General features: G+C 40.9%; 2 protein-coding genes across 2 annotated transcripts; both read left to right on the forward strand.

Annotated features, from left to right (window-relative positions):
* Positions 1 to 1,029: 1,029 nt before the first annotated feature.
* atp6v1c2 (ATPase H+ transporting V1 subunit C2) lies at positions 1,030 to 9,793 on the forward strand. Its single transcript, XM_008306942.1, has 13 exons — positions 1,030 to 1,158; positions 1,703 to 1,770; positions 2,318 to 2,403; positions 2,654 to 2,716; positions 2,911 to 3,005; positions 4,328 to 4,419; positions 4,503 to 4,598; positions 4,685 to 4,753; positions 6,226 to 6,318; positions 6,410 to 6,497; positions 6,585 to 6,682; positions 6,776 to 6,899; positions 9,704 to 9,793. The coding sequence occupies exons 1-13, from the start codon at positions 1,030 to 1,032 to the stop codon at positions 9,791 to 9,793; spliced, it is 1,191 nt and encodes a 396-aa protein (XP_008305164.1).
* Positions 9,794 to 13,431: 3,638 nt separating this feature from the next.
* Positions 13,432 to 14,751, forward strand: kcnf1b (potassium voltage-gated channel, subfamily F, member 1b). Its single transcript, XM_008306948.1, has one exon. It carries the CDS (start codon positions 13,432 to 13,434, stop codon positions 14,749 to 14,751), a length of 1,320 nt encoding a protein of 439 aa, XP_008305170.1.
* Positions 14,752 to 17,196: the final 2,445 nt, after the last annotated feature.

The raw sequence follows: 17,196 nt of genomic DNA on the forward strand, positions 1-17,196 counted from the left end.
AATAAAAATAATGGGTTACACTCTATATGACTGCAAACTGTGAAAAAAAAAACAACAACAACAAGAAAAAACCCTGTACTGTCAAAATATTCTATCAGTTTGGATAAAACTTTTTTTCTTTTTTTAGGTTTCCTCATAGATTGATTCATAGACTGTACGATTTACCCTTTTAATGAAACTCATTTAACAAGCTACTAAAAGTTGTATTTAATGCAACACATAAATAGCAGCGCTTTGCCTGAGCCATGTCATTAGGTCAGCTGTGTTGGCTAACTTCACTAATTAACAGTCATGACATGACAAACTGTACTTAATGAAAAAAAAACAAAAAACAACAGGTTTTTAATAGTTTTCAAATGTATGGAATAGTTAAAAATAACTAAATAGATAAAATAACATGGCAAAACAACCAAAGCTAACTTTAATCTGAATAGGTCTAATGCACCAATGTTACAGTTTTAAAATAGTTCTCATAAATAATGCAAATGTGTTTTAAAGCACAGACAAACTGAAATGTCAAATTCATCTGTAAGTTTGAGGAACATACAGCGGGATAACGATGCTGCAAATTGCTGTTTAAGTAGAAATCTCCTGCAGTGATGTAAGAGCTGCCTGTGACAGACAGCAGAGGACGGCAGGTTGGCTGTCAGTCAGGGTCAGGTGGAGCCGCTGCTCAGACTCGCCTCCACTCACACAGGGACTGTCACTGGACGGTCATGAAGATAACCTGAAGGTAAGTCCTGCTTTGAAAGGTTGTTTCTTTTTTCTTTAAAAGCTTCTCATACTTAGTTCTGTGTATCCATTATTAGGGAAAATTGTAACATGATCTGTGTGGAAAGAAAAGTTAATACATTTAAAACAGTTTAAAATCAGGATGTCTTTTCTTAAAGTCAGCTCAGTATCAAAGTCTATGCAGTAATAATAGAATTAATTTCACTTTATGTTTGTTTGCTCTGGGTCGCAGTCTATTCGGTGCCAAAGGTGGGGAGGATTTTTGAGTGGAGGTCTCTATGTGAAGCTCTTGGAGTCATGACAGACTTTTGGTTGATTTCTGTCCCACTGGACAAGACCAGTTTAACCAGTGTAGAGAAACTCAAGCGCACCGTTGCCAAAACCAACCTGGCCTCCTGCTGCAAGTTCTCCATTCCAGATCTCAAGGTGAGGTTGAGTATCGTCTGTCCCGGTGAAGAGCCCGAGGGAGCAAAATACCATCAAACTGAGTAAATATACACATAAGAACAAAACAAGAAAGCACCTCTCTTCTTGAGGACGCCAGTGCCAAAAATAAAGAGCGAGAATTGTTAGTTCTGTGTTTATACCAGTACAGTAGGGTGTAGTTGAGGAGAGTGATGGTGTTTGGTGTCCTTCTCTGGTGAAGGGATAAAGGCTCAGGTTGCTCTCTACAGTTTGAGGCAAAATTTCCATCTGACCCATTTCACTCAACGTGATCAATGTTCACCCTGGCTGACAGGAAGTGCATTTTAACCGCTGCTGTTTAATCCTATGAAGAGTTCAAACATGAAAACCTTGTGGTAAAATATGGTATTGAATGTGGACTGAATCCTAGAATCCAGTAAGTTCGCAGCGATGATACACGACTGTTGCTCAGGTTTAACCATTTGGGTTCTCTGTGATATCAGATGGATGATACATCAGTATCATCACAGTAACATTAACTGCGCTGTCTATGCTGTGACCTCAGGTGGGAATACTGGACAGTCTGCTTAGTGTGTCAGATGATCTCTCCAAGCTCGACACGCTGACGGAAAGGTAATAAAAGTCACCTCGAATAGTGACCAAGCAATCTGAATGTGCTGCCCTTGCTCTGTTTATGTGCACGGAGTCAGTTTGTTTCAAAGGTCATTGTGTGTTTGTAGCTTAATATGCAGCTTTGTCCCTCATTAAGGCCAGTAACTCTGAGCTTGCGTGCGGTCTGTTCCATGATTAATTGATGGTCAGGGGCAGCTGACGGTTAGTTTTCCCTCTTAATTTTAAATTCATCGTTGGTGCATCTGAGCTCACGTGTAAATGGGAAGGTTACTGACTCTTTGCAACATCAAACTAGACAGATTTCATTAAGAGTTCAGCGCAAAAGATTAAACATAGTTTGATTTGTTGCTTTGTGAATTCTGTCTTCAATCAAAGGTCTTTACATGGATGAATTAAACCCTCCACATGAGTCCACATTACTAATTCATTGTGTATGTTGGTGTCAATCATGGGAGAACTTGGGGAAGAGAGATTTCTAGGAAAGAGGAAGCTGTTTAAATGGCATGTAAACACTCTAATAATGGCATTTTTCCTGTCGCTTCATCAGTGTGATCAAAAAAACATGTCAGTGTATGAGGGAGGTGATGGAGCAGTCGAGTGACAAAGTGCTGGAAAACGCCTTAGCCAATGGAGGTGAGTCACACACTAATAATGCTGAGGGTGTTAATTACATAGTATAGAAGCTCATTAAGTAAGTGCAAAAAGCCACAGTCCACGTGCACATTGCAACTGAGAGCTTCCACCGAGCTCCATATGCACAACACAGCCCCACGCCGATCCCTTTACTCTGTAGTAGCCTCATGCATGCAAGCAGTAAAACAAGTCAGCAGCTGCACAACACAAACCAGCCTAACCAGCATCTGTGATCACTCTCCTCCATCAGACCACAGCACGAATCAGAGAGCCGCCCTGTTGCCCCTGAAAGCTTACCTCAAGTCTCTGAGGGGTATTTAATCCGCTGCCAGTTTGCTCTCTGAGTTGCTCTGCTGTGCCGTGTGAAAGAATGCATTGTCACACATTTCCGGAGTGCCTCTCGTCCTCTTGTTTTCCTAATCCTGTGCCGTTGTGTGGTGTTTATAATTACGCCATTTTGGGCTGTTATGGGTACGGCATGACTTTCTCTGTGTGTGTTTTTCTCAGTGGACCTGATGAGCTACGTAACCAAGTTTCAGTGGGACAAAGCCAAGTACCCCACAGCTCTGCCTCTCTCCAGCCTGGCAGACATCATCAGCAAGGTACAAACCCATGAGACTGGAAGTAATAAGTATATAAATGATGTGTAAACATAGTTAAGATGGCTCATTATTACCCTGAAGAGGTGCTTCAGCAGTTTATTATTGCACTTTTTACCAAATTGTGAGATAAAATAAACAGTGAAAGTCACAGTAAAGACTTTATAGCCATAGTATTGTGACATATAGTAGTTACAAGAGGGGCTCAAATAAAATCATTCACATGTCATTAGAACTGTCTGTAGTGGATGTGGCTGAGCAAATAGTGCACAGTATGCAGCTGTAGAGAGATATAGAGCGACATTGAACTGAACTGTTCATTTTCATCCACATTAAATCAGGATGAGAAGGGGGAGTTGTTAATTAAATGAATGAGACCTCAACCAGTGTAACTACTATACATGAAAACCTTCTTCTCCAAAGAACTTACTCTGCTCGCGATATGTTAGTGAACAGTCACATGTTCAGTGTGGCAATGTGCAGGGTTAACTAGCACCCCAAATCAAGGAATTTACAATTAGTTCAGGATGCAGTAGCACAACTTGGAAAATGTGTTCTTTGTTTCCTAAAGTAAGAATGGTAAAAGTCAAAGCAGCAGAGGCCAAAGCATCCTGACTTTTAGTCCAAAAACATTGGTTCCTCTAATAATACAACTTCACAGCATCTTTCATGACACCTTCCTTGTCAAGTAAAATCCACACTAATTCAAACTCCAGCACCTTTTGTCCCACAATACAAACTTCAGTACCTCAACCTCAAGTCCAAGATGGCTTTATCAGGGTTAGACATTATACAACTGTTTTCACAGTGCTTCACAGATGTAGTCCTCATGTCATAGGAAACTGCATTTGACATGAACAGCATATTTGTGGAACATACAAAAACTCTCTGATGTCCAAGAATCATGAATGACGATGATATCGAGGAATTTTCACAAGATTTAACAAAATATGTTTAAATTGAATCAAAATAATGAACATTTTGCAATTTGTGCATGAGAGAAGCATGGATACAGAATTACTAAATGTCCCTATATATATTAAGAGGCATATAATTCAGGGTAAAAGAAGGAATGAAAGAAGCAAAGACATTATTGTGTCTGCATTTTGTGTTTTCCCTTATAAAAACTAAAAACATTTCCAGCATAAATTGATGCAGAATAGACAGAAATTGGTGCATAAACATTCCAGGAAATTAAGTATTTGATGTTCCAAATTTCATCAGGGGAAAACACCTGCTTAAAATGTCAAAATCTGCTCCCATGAGTACATCATATACTTACTTCTAAAGCTTATACAGGCTGTTAATACCTGCATGTGTGTCAGGAAGTTTCCCAGGTGGAGACAGAATTAAAATCCCGTGCTGCAGCGTACAACAGTGTGAAAGTGAGCCTGCAGAGCCTTGAGCACAAACTAGAGTGAGTAACTTCTATTTCACATTAAGCAAAAATACAGCATCGTGTTCACTGTATATACTGAAGTGGATTAACTGTCTTTCTAGAGGGAATTTGCAAACTTGCAGTCTGAATGACATTGTGAGGAAAGAGGACCTGGTGGTGTCAGAGTACCTCACCACTCTCCTGGTAGTGGTGACCAGGTCGGTAACATAGCAGGTCTGTGTGTGCATATTCCAGTGATGTTCATTATACTTAAATGTGTTTTTGCTCGTATTTTTGATGGCAGAGGGAGCTACTTGCAGTGGGAGAGGACCTATGAATCCCTGTCAGAGTTTGTGGTTCCGCGGTCTAGCAGGTGAGCCGTCTTTACGTCGTCTTGGCCATGAAACAAACCATTCCACTTGATCCATGTACAAGTGCACCGGCAAAGCCCTGAGTACCTGCTCTCAGCGTCCAAAAGGTCAGGCTAAGTAACCACAGGTGTCCCATTACCAGCAGAAAGTAAAAGTCTGTGTGGCTTGGATCAGCAGCGGGGACGGAAATTTTCTTTACAGAGGACAAAGTGTAGCTGGTTGAAGTTTTTATTATTTAAACGTCTTCTGGCATCGTGCCAGAACAATATTAGGGTACCTTACATGAAAAGCTCTTTGAAGACACCTAAAACAGAATAAGACCTATGTTGTTGGTCTACACTGTTTAGCATCTTAGCATGTTAACATGATAACATTTTCCAGTCAGCGCTAAATACAAAGTACAGCTAAAGCTTATCCAAAAACACACATACAAAAAAACATCCCCAGAGGTAAACAAATGTCACTAAACAAACATGGCTGCAATTAACCGCAACAAAAAAGGCTTCAGCATTAACTATAGATAACAGAAATCAACACGCTTCCCAATATATACGGCAATCTTAAAAGACAATTTACATCTACTGTGCTATAACTTTTGTCTCCCAAAAATATATAATGTGTATGAAATATATCTCAAGTACAGTGTTTGCTTGTAGCATTTCAATTGTATGAAATTAAGACTAAAACCATTTTCTAGATTTTCATGATCATTCTTTGATTTCTAATTCAAATGCCTAAATGCAACCAGCTTTATTAGAGAATGCTGCAACTGCTGTACATTTCTCCACCAGAATACACTTTTACAGCGCATCAATATCGCCCACCTTTTGTTTGCACAATGCAGCATTTATGTCAGAGTTCCCACAGACTGTTAGTTTCCTGTTTGTAGATAGTATTTAGGTCAAGATCCAAGTTATGGTTCTAACTAGAAAAGTTAAATTAGGCCTATTCAACCTGGTGCTGTGATGTGGGGAAGGTGAAATGGCATTTAAAAAAAAAGAAATCTAGCTCATATTTTAGTCTTTCTATTTTGATTTGGATATTAAAATAACTGAAATCTGCAGTAGTAAGTGAGAAGATTTCCTCGTATCACTGTTTGAATTAACCAACTTGCAAATTCCGTTCACTATCCTGGTTAATTTTTGCCATATATATATTTTTACACTATTGGACACTTTGATTTTTGATATATATAGCATGTATTACTTGTCTGTTTTATTCTTTCTTCTTCTTCTTCTTATTTTTCGTACATTTCACTGCGTGTTATACTGTGTATAATTGTGCTTGTGCCAAATAAAGGTCTTGAAACCTTGATTATGTGAATCAAGTCATAAATGTGAATTTCCTACTTTCTTTCCACATGTCATAAACACAACAAAATAGCTTTATTTTTTTATTTTTGTCGGCTTCACTTGTTGCTGCAGGTTGTCATGTGCTGCTCCAAACTTTTCTCATCCTTTTGTGTGACCACCAGGAAGCTGCTGGAGGACGGCGAGGGCGGGATCTTCTCGGTGACGCTGTTCAAAAGAGCTGTGTGTAAATTCAAAGCCAAAGCGCACGAGAGCAAGTAAGCAGGATGGCTTGCCAGAAAATACACAGTCGAGACAAAGCTGTGTTGTCTGTGTCAATTACCATAGTGTAGTCTATGATTCACACAGGTTCATCGTGCGCGAGTACAGCTTTGATCTGGAGGAGAAGAAGCAGCAGGAGATGAAGCAGCTTAGCGTTCACAAAAAGGAGCAGTATGTGAGTCAAACATTACGTATGCTGTCTATAGAGTTTTTGAGATGTTTGTGTTGTAATGTATTATAAATGTGCATGCCTCCTCCACAGGGAATCTTTGTACGCTGGCTGAAGGTGAATTTCAGTCAGGCTTTTATTGCCTGGGTTCACTTGAAAGCACTGAGGGTGTTTGTGGAGTCAGTCCTCAGGTCAGTGATGAAAACATCAGTGGTTTTCTCACAGCATTAATCTAAAATGACATGATGTGTGTGATCTGACTCATATTAACGTCTTCCCGTCAGGTATGGACTACCTGTGAATTATCAGGCTCTTCTCCTGCAGACTGACACGAAGCACTCAAAGAAGCTGAGAGAAGAACTTTCCTCGCTGTTCAAGCACCTGGACCCCACCGCCAGTATGACAGATGTAAGAGGCCAAACTGACCTTCGCTGATTTATGTTGATCATTACTGTGTCATCATTACACTAATTTAATAGGTTATAAAGGGCAGAAGAAAAGACACAAACATCCAAAGTCACACACCAGAAGGAGTGATAAGATAATAGTACATTATAAGTCTACCAGACTATGAGCAGGATACTTATATAGAACTAGGAATTACTTGTTCCGTCCTCATTTTGTGCAACTTTATACATTCACCTTACTATATTTCGGAGCCAAATGTTAAACTTGATGCTCCATTAAATTGACATATCAGCTAAAAATGCTTTACAGATTGCAAATTAGACGTGCAGAAGTACAAAATATTTGACCATTTTAATAAAAAGTAATGCATAGATACTTCTCCTCCATAGCAAGGCTTTGCATTGCCGAGCACACATGACAGATTTACATATCTATCTGTATTTGCATAAAATAGTGATGCCATTACATGCATTATCCACCAGAGAGCACTAACAAGTTCTCAACTGTACTCTTGTACATTTTCACCATCCTTATCCAAGTGATCTTTATAAAAAAAAAAAAGTTGTCTATGTTATGCGTTTCAGTTCATAAATATCAGCAAGTATATATGTAACTTTGAAAAGTCATGAGGTTTAAAAGTTAGAGAAAAATTAGCTCTATGATGATCATCCATCCATCCATTATCTATACACCGCTTAATCCTCACTGGGGTTGCGGGGAGCCTGGAGCCTATCCCAGCCGACTTAAGGGGACACCCTGGACAGGTCACCAGTCTATCACAGGGCCACACTTAGAGACAGACAACCAAGCACACAAACATTCGCACCTTTAGAATCACCTATTAACCTCAACATGTTTTTGGACTGTGGGAGAAAGCCGGAGAACCCGAATGAAGAAACTCCACACAGAAAGATCCCGGGTGTCCTCAGCTAGACGCGAACCGGCGACCTTCTTGCTGCGAGGCAACAGTGCTACCAACTGCACCACCTTGCAGCCCTCTATTATGATCAGCTGTGACATGAGAAAAAAAGTTGCATCTGAATGCACAGTAATTATAATAATTCAAAAATACTTCATTGGAGAATATTGTGGAGCACCAAGCCCCTCCATGGGCTGTGTGATCATCGGCAGATAAAGGAGGTGGCTGAGATGCGGAAGTCCTACCAGTGGCTGAAAGAGGTTCATCTTAAGCCCTGTGCAGAGGTTCTAGTCAACTGGCCCTGAGCACCAGAGCCATAGAGGTGCAGCAGTGCCCAAGGAGCAGGCTTTTAAAGAGGCCCCTGAGACAGTCCAGCCCATAGTAGCAGGAGACAAGATTAGAGCTGGGACGCATCACCAAATGGCTGGGATTGTGTTCTGACTATGGACTAGAGTTGAAGAGGACAGAAGAACAAAGAGCTTGTAAGACCTCTAGTTCCACACTTCCAAGCAGCTGCTGGCTAACTAACTAACCTGACATCATGGTGGTTGACAAGGAGCAGAAGAGGGCAGTAGTGATAGATGTGGCAGCCGGCAGTAACACCAGGAAGAAGGAGCATGAGAAGGACGAGAGGTATCAGGGGCTGAAGGAACAACTGGAACAGATGTGGAAGGTCAAGGCCAAGGTGGTCCTACATGTAATGAGAACATCAGAGGCTGTGACCTTCAAACTGAGATAAGAGGCTCCGGCAGACTCCAGTTACAACAATGAGATCTCTTTCCAGAAGAGTGCAGTCCAAGAAACGTATAAGATGATGTTTACCAAGGCTTCAGGGAGACACTATGCTTTTAGTGGTTGTTCACATGATGCATCTTTTCTTTGAGTTAAAGCCGCTTCAATCATTTTTTTGTGATGTAGAATGTAGATCAATTTGCAATTAACTGTAAAGTGGTAGATGTAGAGGTGAACTTAGAAGTATCTGTCACCAACTCTCCAGTTGTTTTGGTTTTACAGCCCCCATCTTTACTGTTTGGTTCACTCTTGTAGCCATAAAATATATCCAGTAAACCTCACTACCTATTCAGAAGAGCTAAAAAAGAGCTTACAACAGAGCTAAGAAAAGAAAAGTTACATTAACCAGATAACTTTTTATAAATTTAAATTTGTTGTAGATGTTTAGATAAAGCAACTGTATGGTAAAAAGTTCACCAAAAATCATCATTTAATGCAGACTTTGGTATTTTATTTTCAATTCAGGACTTTAGGTACCCTAGTAAAGACTAAGTGGTGTATATATATCGGATGGATGGACTTTTAGTTCATTTCTAAGATTTCTAGGTGCTTTTCCATGTACATAATAATTTGACAATTGTCGAAAACATCCTCCACTACTGCCTACAGCCAATCATCAAATATTTTTTTTATTTCGCCTGTTTCTTGCATCTGGTGTTTGGAAGGTTCCTCGGTTTACTTGACTGTGGCCAAACAGAAAACAACTCAACACTAATTTTATTCAGAACCTGCTTGTGGTGAATGGAGGAATCTGGCATTGCTGTTTTTTTCCACTTCCAAAAGACCAATGACAGTGCAGCAGAGTGTTTGTCCAGATTTCATGTTGAAGTCTGAATGAAGAAAATACTGTCAACCATCTGCCAAGATGACATTTGTCTCATGCATATTCCTCCATGGCCACAGGGAGAAAAGAGAAGTTTTGGCTACTGTACTGCAGACATCTTCACTGAATAAATAATAATATATAAGGGCAAGACAAGTATAGTACATCATATATAACACAGACTTCAACTTGCTCGGTGCTCCTCGATGTTCAGTTTTCGCAGGTTCGACGTATATGTGATACTGTTTTTCTGTCTTTTGTGCCAAACAGGTGAGCTGTGACATCCCAGGACTCTGTCAGCAGGAGTACTTCTCCTACATCTGTTTCCATATCAGCACCAACGTGTTGGAGATGAGCTAGCAGTCGGAGGCGCGACTGCCAAATCAAAGAGGGCCTCATCACACATGCTGGGGCTTGTTCCAGTCGGTCGCAGCCAGAAACAGAGCTTCATCGCTAAAATAAAACACAGCTAGCAGAGAGCATATCCTTGAATATCTTGGTTTTTCAACATTTCTCTTGAGCCAGAAAGAAGTGACTTTTTTGGGGGGATGGTGGTGTAAATAATCCTGTCAGTGGATGGATTTGAGTCCTCTTCAACACAATGCCAGCCGCACATGGACTACACTTCATGATGTGCTGCACGTGGAATTGTGGAAACATTTAAACGTGTTTAATATCTGAAGAAGTTTTCTTCGGGGATGTAAGAACATGTACTGTAATTGTTAATGTCAGTGTACAGCTTCAAACATTTTAAGTGAACACATTATTCTTAGAAATCTTACAGCCATCACACTAATAAAGGGGATTTTCTTCATTCACTGCTGCATGTTATTCACAAAACCAACTGTATTTTGGAATGAATGGATATCATGACTGATGATTTTCAACTCATATTTGATCAAAGTGTAACAAGCACCAATACCAGAATGCTCCTTTGCAAATCCTGACATTGAAATCTTAACTACTTGAAGTTATAGCCCCCATTTTTTATGATGTTTCTGATCAACATTTTTCAGGATTTGTCATTCTGTGTATGTACGTTTAGTCTACATCCAGAGGTACTTTATATTGTTTGTGGCAGAATCCACCTGTAGTTGCTAATATCACCTACAACCAGGTGACCTGCAATCAACCAGAAGTGAAATTTAAACTGATTACAACAGTACAAAAGTATTTTATGGACCCTTGTGACCTCTGTTATTACACACACCAATCTGCCACAACATTAACCTTCTAATATTATATATGTCCCCCTCATGCCTTCAAACCAGCTCCGACTAGTTGGGACTGTGACGTTCGCAGTGGATTCATTTGTGGGTTGTGGTTTAGGCCTCCGTGGTGCACAGGGATCTGTGGAGTTTTGAGGCTGGGTCAGCACCTTGAGCTCTTTGTCATATTCCTGCAGCAGTTTTTACTGTGTCGTGGTACGCTGTCCTGCAGAGGAAGGCTGCTGGCATCAGGGAACACGGTTGCTGTGAGGGGTGTGCTGTGCCTGCAACAACAGGTGGGTGGTAAGTGTCAAGGGAACATCCACATGAATGCCAGAATGCAAGGTGTCCCAGCAGAACATTACATTCTAATGAGATGTTCAATGTTAATAAACTCACCTGTCAGTGCATTACATTATTATACTTTTGATTCAGTTGTATTTTATGGTGGAACTCTAACAATTTTGCACATCAAGTCTGCTTACACATCTTTGAAAGCATTAGAAAATAGTGAGATAATTGGCAAAAAAAAAACCTGTGTGGCTCCAGATGGAGGTGTGTGATTAGAAAAACAGTGCTCACTAGACTTCACCAGCACACCCCTCCTCTGTTCAAGGCCAACTGCTAGAGTAGAGTAACACACCTGAAGACTCAACTCTGGTGCTGCATTGAAGGCAAAGTAGGCACACAGGTTTTGACAAGAAATAATGTGTCACTCATTTTGTATTTTTTTAAACTGTCTATTATTTTAACAATGTCACAGAAGTGGAATGCTACATTGGTGGAGCAGCCTGTTAACACACAAGCTAAACCTGAGATGTTGTGTGACGATTAACAAAAGCAAAGGTTTGCTGCATGCATTTGCTTTCAGTTTTCTCTATCTCCTTAAACATTCTGGAGTTTTCCCTCCTTTTGGATTGAACAGTTTTACTGCGCAATGAGTAAGTTCACAGGCTCGCTTGTGACGAAAGACTGCCGTCACTAGAGGTCAGTTAAAATGGTAGATTGAAATTAAAACCAACACACCCTTTAGTTTTTAACAAGGTTTATTGAGTTAGATGTTGCGATCTGTTTGTTCCTTTGTGTGTTGGAGTACATGATGGGCAGCTGGGACGCCAAGCAGCGCCATCTTGGTCTTTACCTGCGAACACAAGGAGCAGCTAATTCATGGCAGTAGATGGTACAGTGGAAAGAAGAAGGCTGAACTAGTTTAAGCAAACTGTGTAACATTTCTTGTTACTTACTTGATAGTCTGACAGCATAAACTTACCTACGCCCATCTAGTTCCTCTGAGGGTGTCCAGGCAAAAGTCCTACCTGGGGTTAGGAGGCACTTTATTAGTTCCAGGTGGGAGGTACCATGTGGAAAGTGGGTAGAGGGGGGCGTTTCATTTCTAGTTGTGTAATTCATTATTTAAAATATTTAAGGTGATATTTATTAAAGCGGGTTTAGGTCGGTTTACACTTATTTAGAGTATACTTGTAGGTGGTAATGGGTTTTACGTAAATGTTTATTATGCATCTTTGTGGGTGTGTTTAGGGTTTACCTCTCATGTGGTAGGTACCTGATAGGCACAGGGTATTTAACCTGATGGAGGGAAGTGCCAATGGGTTCTTTTTTTTTTTTTTTTTGTATTTGTTTAGAGGAACATGCTGATGTACTGTCTGGCATTATGGTGCACAAAACAACAATGAAAGTAAAATACTAATGTGCATCTTCTTGGATTCCCTGGTTTCTTCATTGGTGGCCTCTGCAAGTTGACAACACTAGAAATGACTTTTATCCTGGTTTTGGTGTTATTAGATTGTTTTTCATCGCCCCCACCATTGTTTTTCAGAGTTTCCTGGAACCCGGTAAGGCCTTTACTTGCCACTGTATTCTCATTTCCATGTGACGATTCCAACATATGCAGTTTTGTTTCTGAAACCAGGATTTGAAGCTTATATGCGCAAAAGACCTAAAAAAATGTAAGCAAAATAGTAAATAAAACATATCCAGATTGTAAATTAGAAGTACAAAATATCTGAATAAAAAGTAATGCACAGATAATTCTCCTCCAGAGCAAGGCTTGCATTACAAGGCACGCATTACAGATTTACATATATTTGGCATAACATATACTTGAATGCTTATCAAAAACAGTGATGCCATTACATGCAGTTACTTTCCATCACTGAATGCTATGCAGTACATGGTCACCAGAGAGTGCACTGTCTCCAGTTCCATTGCATTTATCCTTATTGCAATTGATGTTTGATTTACATGTCAGAAGATTTCCTTTAGTTATTAGAAAACTATCAGTTCTGGTAAGTGATTGTTGAATTAATTCCTTTCCATAATGCAGAATGTGCCATATTTTTATGTAGTTGACTTATAGGTGAACAATGAAGTTGTAACAACCGTGTAAAATAAGGAATAGTTTTTCTGCTTTATAAGGGAAGCAGTAATTAATGGTGTTCTTTTAATTAGTGACTGAACTATCTTTACAACCAAACAGGTGCACTGCATCACAGCAGACGCTTGACGTGAAGAGAAAGGTCTGCGAGTGGATGGTGTGGTCTTCTACGTGTGTGTGTGTGTGTGTGTGTGACAGAGAGGGAGAGAGGGAGAGAGAGATGGGTGTTAGGGAGAGGTAGGAAAAGCGGGCTGCACAAGCTGTGCCATTCAGTGCACGAAACAGTCTGGAGGAGAAACATTTTACGCACCAAAATAATGGGCGTTAATTCTGGTTAGTGTTCTTCAGTTGTACATTTTTTAGATAAATATTTGTTCTTTCAAACACTGAATAAAATGTGGACAATTCCGAAGCCAAAATACAGAGGTGATTTGTGCGCCGAGGGGGAGATTGCTGTGAACATTGGCGGAGTCAGAGTGGTGCTTTTCGGGGACGTTTTGAACCGCTACCCGGAGAGCAGACTGGCGGAACTGGTGAACTGCTCAACTCAGAATTCCGAAGTTATCTCGTCTCTTTGTGATGACTTCGACCCCGGCAGAAAAGAATTTTACTTTGACCGAGATCCTGATGCATTCAAGTGCATAATCGATGTTTACTACTTTGATGAAATCCACATCAAACGCGGCATCTGCCCCATCTGTTTCATCAAGGAGATGGAGTTCTGGAAAATAGACCAAAGTGTTTTAGATGAGTGCTGTAAAAGTTACCTAAGTGAGAAGGAGGAAGAGCTGAAAGAGATTGCCGGCAAAGTGAAAGTCATTCTGGAGGATCTGGAGGTGGATCAGTGCATTACGCGCACCCAGCGGTGCCAGAGGTTCCTGTGGAAGCTGATGGAGAAGCCCGGTTCCTCCCTGCCGGCGCGCATCATCGCCATCGCATCCTTCCTCTCTATTTTGGTCTCAGCGGTGGTGATGTGTGTGGGAACCATCCCGGAGCTCCAGGTGACAGACGCCGAAGGAAAACTGGTGGAGCATCCGACTCTGGAGGCGATAGAGACCGCCTGCATGTTGTGGTTCACCACGGAGTTCTTACTGCGTCTCGCCTCATCTCCGAACAAGCTGCACTTTGCGCTCTCCATCATGAACATCATAGACTTCATGGCCATCATGCCTTTCTACGTGGTCCTGTCTCTTACCTACCTCGGCACCTCATCCATGATGGAGCTGACAAACGTCCAACAGGCTGTCCAGGCGCTCCGCATCATGCGCATCGCGCGTATTTTCAAGCTGGCCCGCCACTCCTCCGGACTGCAGACTCTGACCTACGCGCTGAAGAGGAGCCTCAAAGAGCTAGGGCTGCTGCTCATGTACATGGGCGTCGGGATCTTCGTGTTCTCAGCTCTAGGCTACACCATGGAACAAAGCCACCCGGAGACACTTTTCAGGAGCATCCCGCAGTCTTTCTGGTGGGCCATCATCACCATGACCACAGTGGGCTATGGAGACATCTACCCCAAAACCACCCTCGGCAAGTGCAACGCAGCCGTGAGCTTTCTGTGCGGGGTCATAGCCATCGCCCTGCCCATCCATCCCATCATCAATAACTTTGTTATCTTCTACAATAAGCAGAAAGTGCTGGAGACTGCAGCAAAGCACGAAGTGGAGCTGATGGAGCTGAAGTCTGGCAGGGAGGCGCGCAGGAAAAGCAGCGATTAAAAGAAGACAATGTCAGTTTGAACAAGTTTAGACTTTACGCACAAAACATAATTTAATAACTGAGGTGAACCAGACTAAAGTTAAAAACATAGGCCACAGGGAAAGATTGTATATAATTCGTTATGTAATTGTATTCAAGACCTCGATATAAGACTTTTGAAGGACATACAGATGCTTTAGGACAGCTCCACACACAGTGATGCCTGTACATAGCGCCATAATGCAGTTGCTGTCTTTGCTCTGCTGTTGCTGTCATTCTGCAACATGTCATGTACTGCTTCTACCTGTGGTCCAGTTGTCTCATCCAGTCCTGTCATTGTAAAGACGATTGCAGAATTAAAATTTGTGCATGAAAAAAAATGTCCAAAAAGAATCATAACACCAACTACAGTGTATGTCAATCAAGACGTTCAGTGTTAATAAAAGGCGACAAAATCCACAAAGCCTCTGTGCAAAAATGTATATGAAGTGAATAAGATGCTTTGGCATCATTAAGCTGGGAGCTTTTACAGATAACAGGAAACTGTCTCTCTGTGTTTTCACAGTGTTTCATTGTTGTAGAGGGAAGGTAGTAACATAAAGAGGGGATTATGAAGTCTCATTTTATCCTCAGGCACACTTTGGAATATTGTGGATTATGTGACTATATTATATACATTCCCAATATATTTACACTGGACAAGCATTCAGAAGAGATATTTGAAATAGACAATACAATGAGGAAGGAACAATGATTACAGCAAACAAAACTACTTTAACGGACAAATTGGTGCCTCACTATTGCTTTAACCTTTGCTTTAACCCTCCTATTACGTGCAAATTTACCGAAATCTTTTATCCTTGGGTTCAATTTGACCCCAGCAATTAAACCCCTGGACAATTAAATAATTAAAACTGTTGCCCAAGTTTATGTGTAAGTAGCCCTTTAAATAAAACTGAAAAATTATGGCAATCACTTATTTAAAAATGTTAAACATTGAGGGGAGTCAAATGGACCCCAAAAATAATAGGAGGGTTAATAGTTGCAATCTGATGCATGTTTCTTTACAGGCATATGTGCTGCATAAGGACCTGGAGCCACAGTGTGGAGGATTTGTTATTTTAAGAAATATCTCATATTGGAAAATTAACTAAGCTAAATTATGCATGACTAACAATGAGTCATAAGATGCATCACCCAGAAAACAGGTGTGCGACTAAAAAATTCATCCCCTGAATCAGATTACTCCAAAGGTGCTTGCAGAGGAATATTTGATGTGAAGACAGCTATCAGAATTGACTCATTGATCCCACTGACTGGTTATAATTGAAAGTGTGTGATGTGATAATTCCCACGAGGAAGGCAAGTGAAAGTCTGACTAGAAATCCAGCTTTCAAAAAAAAGGGCTTTCATCACACGCTCCTTCATTTTAATATAAAAATGTGCTTGTTCATAAATCCTAATAAAGCCCAGGAAGACATTAACCTCAGACGACTTCTGAAGAGTCGCTGACGATGCTGTATCCTTTAATCCTGCTCTGATGTGAACAGATATCCTGTTGCAGTACAGGTGTCTGGACAAGCTGACTTATCTGTTCAAGCTAAGTAAAGTGTGCGTGCGTTACATCAATCTGTTTACACGGTCAAATTATGGGAACAAAAGACAAGTCCTCAGAACGTAACACTAGTTTTAATCTTAACCCCCTAAACCCCAGGCAGTTTATTTTTTGACATTTTCAGTTGAAACAACATGGTCGGTAAGAGCTCTACCACTGTAAGAACAAAACTGAACAACTGTGGGTTCTATACTGAAGAGAAACTGGGGAGAGTTTCAGAATGAACTGAATTGCATTTAAAAATAACTATTTACATTTGACCTAAATCCATAATGTAGGATATAAATAACAGCCTTGCACCAGTGAGTCATTAAACACTGGTGTGATTGAACCTTTTCTAAAAATCCTCAGCTGCGACCCCACCGCGTGTGATGCAACACAAATGAAGCCCAACAGATGCTATATCCATTTTAGTCATACCAGGTGGCCCCTTCGCTGTCAGTGTCACGCTTGACAACCTTCTGAATATAGCGGCAGGTTGTGTTTTATAGATGAGGCCTGTTCCTGTTACAGGGACCTCCAGGGCGGAAAGGGTTAAGACCGGGTTTCAGGTTTGGGCGCTATTTTTTTTTTCCGATGGTCATTTCGTCAAATGAAGCGATTATTCAGGAGATACTTCTGAGGACTTGGACAAGAAGCACAACCTGGAAACAAGAATGTAAACAAACAGCAGCATCCAAAGCTGTGAGTATGATACTGGCTGTCTAGTCTCTCGGAAAAAGCCTAAAAAAAGACAGAGAGAATAACAGTATGGTTTCTCTATCCTTTAGCCTGTGATTCATCCACCATATCTGTTCACACAGACTGATGTGGAAGCAGCAGAACACCTTGTTCTCCTATTGGTCAGCAT

Source organism: Stegastes partitus, unplaced genomic scaffold, assembly GCF_000690725.1.
Source record: "Stegastes partitus isolate 25-593 unplaced genomic scaffold, Stegastes_partitus-1.0.2 Scaffold50, whole genome shotgun sequence".
In the NCBI taxonomy this organism is placed as follows: Eukaryota; Metazoa; Chordata; class Actinopteri; family Pomacentridae; genus Stegastes; species Stegastes partitus.

Excerpts from the sequence above, each read along its gene's own strand:
- kcnf1b (XM_008306948.1), top strand. The coding sequence starts at position 13,432 with ATGTGGACAATTCCGAAGCCAAAATACAGAGGTGATTTGTGCGCCGAG.
- atp6v1c2 (XM_008306942.1), top strand. The coding sequence starts at position 1,030 with ATGACAGACTTTTGGTTGATTTCTGTCCCACTGGACAAGACCAGTTTA. Across the intron at positions 4,754-6,225 it reads GTGGTTCCGCGGTCTAGCAG|GAAGCTGCTGGAGGACGGCG; the intron begins GTGAGCCGTCTT and ends TGTGACCACCAG. Across the intron at positions 6,900-9,703 it reads CCACCGCCAGTATGACAGAT|GTGAGCTGTGACATCCCAGG; the intron begins GTAAGAGGCCAA and ends TGTGCCAAACAG.